At 39.6% G+C, this 6420-nt stretch overlaps 1 protein-coding gene across 1 annotated transcript in view; it reads left to right on the plus strand.

Annotated features, from left to right (window-relative positions):
• Window positions 1-304: 304 nt before the first annotated feature.
• The window catches only part of LOC119409631 (nuclear factor 1 B-type), a gene marked incomplete in the record, with an annotated part of 88059 nt that continues 81943 nt past the window's right edge, over window positions 305-6420 (plus strand). The window contains 2 exon segments of the mRNA XM_037676535.1: window positions 305-615; window positions 3872-4403. Coding sequence (XP_037532463.1) covers window positions 589-615; window positions 3872-4403 — 559 coding nt within the window.

Below are 6420 nucleotides of genomic sequence, written 5' to 3' on the forward strand. Positions count from 1 at the left end.
CACACAGTTTGGTCCAAAGTCTTCACACACACACACTCATGAAGCTCATAAACTAATTCAGAGGAGTAAATGAATTGTTTGCGGCGTTTTTTTTTTATTTTTATTTTCTTATGAAACGGCGAAGAGGAGGAGTGTGCATGTGTAATTACGTGAGATGGAGGGGGGGAGGAGGGAGGGAGGGAGGGGGAGAAAAGTTGGGTCTGATTTGCTGAAACCGCGAAGGTGCAGCTTTCACGTCCAGTCTGAAAGGGGGGGGGAGGAGGGGTTGAACCTCCGCAACCGAGAAGACGCGCAAAACGCATCGCAGAGAAGCGAGTGCGCAGCTCCCGCCCGCACGTCCCGCACGAGCAGAAACCCGAGAGCTGTTCTTTTTATTTTCTCTCCGCGGTGAGGACAATCTCCATGGAGCTGCTTGGATAATCCCCCCCCTTTTTTGTGCTTTTTCTTATTTTTGTAATTTTACATTTTTTGGGGTTTTATTTCCCGCGGATTACTGCTTTTACGCGCGCGCTCTCTCTCTCTTTCTCTCTCTTGTCTTTCGGCGCTCCAGGACCATGAAGTGATCCGGAGGAGGTCCAGTCCCTCATCATGTATTCCCCGATTTGTCTAACTCAGGTATTTCTTTCTGTGTCTGAACTCTGGAGGTGGGGAGATAAAAAAAAAAAAAAAAAGAAAGTCCTCTCCGGATGGGACGAAAATTAAAATGCGCACAATTCTCTCTCTGAAAAAAGCCAACCTAACCAACTCAAACTGGTCCCATTTAACCTCTAACACACCCAGTAATGATTTAACTTTAATATATTTGAATTTGAGCACAATTTTTAGTTTAGCTGACAAAAAAAAAAAAAATCAATATCAGCGTCGTTGTGCGTAAAAGTTGTGCGTAAAGACGTCTCCAAATGCGTTTTCTCACGTTCAACCTCTCATCGTTTAATAACTTCTCATCCAGTCGCCATTAAACAACACATTTATAAATATAAAGTAACTAAAACCAGTGTTGGGATGGGAGATGAAGCTGTTTCCTCCTTTAAATGGAGATGGAGCGCCTGATAAGGTTGATTCGGAGGTTTTGGACGGGGCTGCAGACTGTTTTGGCTGACTCACTTTGACTGTTTATATTTTACTTGGCATAAGTCAGTGATTGACTGAGATGTGGTTTAGTTTGCGCTTAAGAGGATTGTGCTTTTATGGCCCCCAGATGAAGAGAACCGCACACACAGACAGGCTGAGGCCACGTCCTTTACAGCTTTTAGCTTTTTTAAAGAAAACTTTAGCCTGTATGGAAAAATATATATATAAACGACGAGGATATGTGAAGAATCCGTCAGGGTTTTTGGCATAAACATGTGCTGAACACATTTATCAGATTTAGTTTTGTCACAATAGTCGGTTTATTTGGAGCGAGGAGATAAAAATAATCAGATTTTATTATTTTATTACAGTTTAGGGACGGGGAAAGAAAGCAGCCGGAGTCGCGCTGACTCCATTTTTAAATCAACAATCGGAGGAGTTTATAAAGTTTTCTCACCTGAGTCGTTTGATTTAATTTGCTTTAAATAGGAGAACTGTTTATTATTTAAGTAGTTGTATTTATAGTGAGGAAATCACATTAACAATTATGTTTTTATTATTTATTTATTTTTAGTGTTTATAAATGGGAAGAAAAACAACCGGACTTTAACGAAATTATCTTTTTTTTTTATTTACAATTTGTAGTTTAAAAAGTTATTAATTTCCTTATATAAGTTAACAGGCTTTAAAAATATAAACTGGATATTTTAAGAGTTTTAAGCCAGATTCCAGACTTTACTGTTGAGGTATTTGTCAGTTTATTTGTGTTCACGGCGAGGAGAGCTCTTTTTCTCTTTAACAACTCTTTTGTTTACAAATAGATTAAAAAGCGACGCCTCGGTCGTTCCAGCACAATCTGCAGAGTTTCACCAAGTTATTTACGATTGGAGTCGGCCTGCGCCGACCCGGAGCGTGGCTCCGTGGAGGAGCAGGGACAGCGAGGGGAGGTGCCCTGTGGTCTCCCATCGCTCGCTTCGCCCGAACGCCTTCGAAAAGAACAACGTGCGGTTTGACTCCTCCGAAGCTGCTTCTGAGCGACTGCAGCGGCTTTTTAAACGTGACGTTTTAATGATGGAGGAGAAAGATGAGTTCAAGTTTCTCACCTACGTTCACGTAATCCGTCAGATTAACTGGGATTACTCTGCGTGGAAAAGAAACTGCTGGGCTTTCAGTCGTTTTGTTTGTGTTAAACAGAATCCAAAGGAGATTTTGTTCATCGCTCCGTTTTTCAGCTTTCACATAAAATGACCAAAAAAAAAAAAAAAAAAAAAAGCGCTTCAAGTGTCGGAAAATGAAACAAATTTAAAACGGCTGCTTTCAGTTCCAATGATTACTAATCTCAAACTTTTTTAATGAAACAGATTTTCAGTCTTGGAGGGTGAAACGAATAAAAACGAGAGAAATTGCATTTCCTGCGAAAACGCAAGTGTGAATGCTTATTGCAGAAGAACTTGCTGAAAATCAGCTGAAATGTAGCTGAAATGGAGGAGCATGCCTAAGTTAGCAGAAGAAAGCAGAAAGAACACATATTTGCTGAATTTGCTTTAAATAAGCAGAAATGAGCTAAAACAAATTGTAAATTACATTTAAAACCTGAGATAAGCAAAACAGCTTAATAGTAGCTAAAAAAGTAATCAAGAAGCTTAAATTACCAGAAGGAAGTGGAAAGAGCACAGTTGTGCCCAATTAGACTTAAAGAAGCAGAAATGAGCATAAAAAAAGTGGAAATTATCTGGAAAAATACAGAAATTTGCAAAAATCAGCCGAATAGTAGCTAAAAAGCAAAAATAATCTTAAATTACCAGAAGGAAGTGGAGAGAGAGCACATTTTTGCTGAATTAGGCTGAAAAAAGTTTAAATGAGTGCAATAAAAGTGGAATTAGCTAAAATTAGCATAAAACAGCTAAATTGTAGCTGAAATAGCTGAAACCTGCAGACATAAGCTGAAAAGAGCCTTACAAGCTGAAATTAGAAGAAAGAAGTTAGAAGCACAAAAATGTTGTAGTTAGCAGAATAAAGCAGAAAGGAGCACAAAACAGCTGAAAATAGCTGATTTAAAAAAAAAATTGCACAAGGAAGCTGAAAGAAGCTGAAGCAGAACAAAACGTGAAAGGAGCAGTAAAAGGTTGTGAACACATCTGAAGGATGTAAAATGAGCTGAATTCATTTTCTGAGACCAAAAATGGCAGAAAAGGCTAAATATTTCAAAAAGCTAAAGTTCCACCAATACAAAAAGTCATAGCAGGGTTGTCCTGAATGAGCCGAACGTTTTGGTTTATGATTTGTTGAAATGGCACAAAAATTGTGAAAAGATGCTGAAAAACGTACGGAATAGACAATGTAGTCAGAAGAAGAAGAAATATTAACAGGATCACAATAGTGTGAATAATAAAAATATTTTCAATAATAATAATAATCAAAAAAGCTCAAATTTAGCTAACAGTCCTCAGCTTTTGTCCTATTTGTCCTTTCTGTTTGAGACTTGTTTTTGGACACAGCTTGAACATTTGAGCCTGTGTGTGTGTGTGTGTGTGTGTGTTAGACGGGGAATCTTCTTAACTTCCTATTTTGCGACTCCATCCTGTTCTGATCCTCTGTTCTCAGTAAACGTGGGATAAGTTCAGGATGTGGATCAGAGGTGGGGGGGGCGACGTTGTTGTAAACTGTGTTGTTTTTTTTCCTGAATGAATCCGTTGCGCTCTGGGATGGATCTTCTTGTCCTGGAGTAAACTCAACGTTGGCTCCTGTCTTTGCGTTTTGTCGACTAACCGTCCCCGTCTCTTGTGTCCCCACCCTCCAGGATGAGTTCCATCCCTTCATCGAGGCACTTCTCCCCCACGTCCGGGCCATCGCCTACACGTGGTTCAACCTCCAGGCCCGCAAGCGCAAGTACTTCAAGAAGCACGAGAAGCGGATGTCCAAGGACGAGGAGCGCGCCGTGAAGGACGAGCTCCTGAGCGAGAAGCCCGAGATCAAGCAGAAGTGGGCGTCCAGGCTGCTGGCCAAGCTGCGCAAGGACATCCGGCAGGAGTACCGGGAGGACTTCGTCCTCAGCGTGACGGGGAAGAAGCCCCCGTGCTGCGTGCTCTCCAACCCGGACCAGAAGGGCAAGATCCGCCGAATCGACTGCTTACGGCAGGCCGACAAAGTTTGGCGTCTGGACCTGGTGATGGTCATCCTCTTCAAAGGCATCCCTCTGGAAAGTACGGACGGCGAGCGGCTCGTCAAGTCTCCACATTGCACCAACCCCGCACTTTGTGTCCAGCCGCACCACATAACCGTGTCGGTCAAGGAGCTGGACTTGTTTCTAGCGTACTACGTCCAGGACCAAGGTAGGTCCAGTCCCACGCCGTCTGTATGTGTGTGTGTGTGTGTGAGGTCAGAGGTCACACGTGTTTGTTTTTGTCTCCTCCTCTGTTCAGCACACGAATAAACAGAAACAGGAGCGTCCGCTCATCTGAACACAGTTTCTCTCTTTGAAGCTCCAAAATGTTTTTAATACGAAACATTTCTCTCTGTCCTCGATTATTATTATTTTTCTTCTCAGCTGTTCTGCAGCAGCTTCAGTTCTGTGATCGCTCCACAGTTTAACTGGGACTGTGTGTGTGTGTGTGTGTGTGTGTGTGTCCAAATGAACACACACCCTTTCTGATTCACTCAATTTATAGATGAATACTTTTTAAAAAGTGTAGTAAACTCCATTAAACTCACTTCTGCCTCATTTATCTTATTTTAATTTTTTTATTAAACCACTTGAGTTACGTTATTTTACACTTTGAGGTTTTAAAACAACTTATTGTCGTCGTCGTGCGAATAAAATAAAAAAGTGACAACTTGCTTTTATAATCCATAGCAACACATTATGTTTGACATTTCAATATAAATTATTACATTTTTAATCTAAAGCCGTGATGAAGATCCGGACGTGCTGAAATGGTTTTTCCTGAAAAGAGTCTTATTTTTTTTAGAGTTGTTATTTATTTATTTATTTATTTTAACAATTAGTTTGTTTGCTTTTTAAATCTGCTTCTCTTTCAGTCTTGAAACAAACATTAAAAGCGCCAAAATAAAATGTAAAAAAAAATTATTAAATCGTTATAAATTATTAAATGTTATCTGTAAGTCTTTTATTTATGTAAAAAACGTGACGTTTGAACCCTTTCTGTAGGAAAATTTTACTTTAAAACAGATGCAGCCACGTTTTCTACCAGTCCAGGTGATAAACTGGATTTTAATTTTCACTCCTGCATCTTTCCCGACCTCCAAACTTTCGAACGCTGCACGTGGCGCTCGTCTGCGCAGGAATGCCCTCCATGACGGTTTGAACAGAGGTAGAGACGCTCGGGGGGGGGGGGGGGGGGGTGTCTAGCTAGCTCATTATCATCAAACCCTGAGCGCCATTTTGTGTTTGATAAGTGCCAGGGACAGCAGAAGGCACAGCAGAGACAATAATGGTTGCCACTGGCACCGGCGTTGGCATCGGACCCTCTTTTGTGTCTTTTGTGGGATGCCACCGCTTCTCTTTGCATCTGCTGCCTTTTGCAACCGCTCGCTGCCAACACGGACCGAAAAGTGATTTTTACTGATGTGACATTGTTATTTTTATTTTTTAAATACATACAGTTTAAACGAAAGCGTGTCTTTTCCCACATATTTTGCTTCAGGTAAACATTTCAGCCTTAAAAGGAGCAAATTATTGAAAGGGGCGTGGCTAATAATTAGGAATAATTCATTTCAGTTTATTTATTCGGAGCCAAGTCCCAACAGAAGTCGTCTCAGGGCAGAAACGTTCATACACTGAATATTATCAACTCCAGTAAGAACAATGATCTGTCTGAGGAAGGGATGTAACTAAAGGCACAGTGTAACTAAATGAATAATGTAACTAAAGACATAATGTTACTAAATGGATAATATAAGTAAAGGAATAATGTAACCAAAGGAATTTGGTAACTAAAGGAATAATGTAATAAAGTGGATACTGTAACTAAAGGAATAATGGAACTAAATGATTAATGTAACTAAAGGAATAATGTAACTAAATGATCAATATAACTAAAGGAATAATGTAACTAAATGATTAATGTAACAAGAGATAATGTAACTAAAGAGATAAAGTAAATCAAAAATGTAACTAAATGCATAATGTAACTCAATGCATAATGTAACTGTATAATGTAACTAAATGGTTAATGTAGCTAAAGAGATAATGTAACTTAACAAATAATGTAATTAAACAAATATTGTAACTAAAGGGTTAATGTAACTAAATGAATAATGCAAATAAAGGGTGAATGTAACTAAAATATAATGTAACTAAACAAATAATGCAACTAAATGAATAATGTA

Source organism: Nematolebias whitei, chromosome 1 (genome assembly GCF_014905685.2).
Source record: "Nematolebias whitei isolate Nwh7 chromosome 1, NemWhi1, whole genome shotgun sequence".
Taxonomy (NCBI): Eukaryota; Metazoa; Chordata; class Actinopteri; order Cyprinodontiformes; family Rivulidae; genus Nematolebias; species Nematolebias whitei.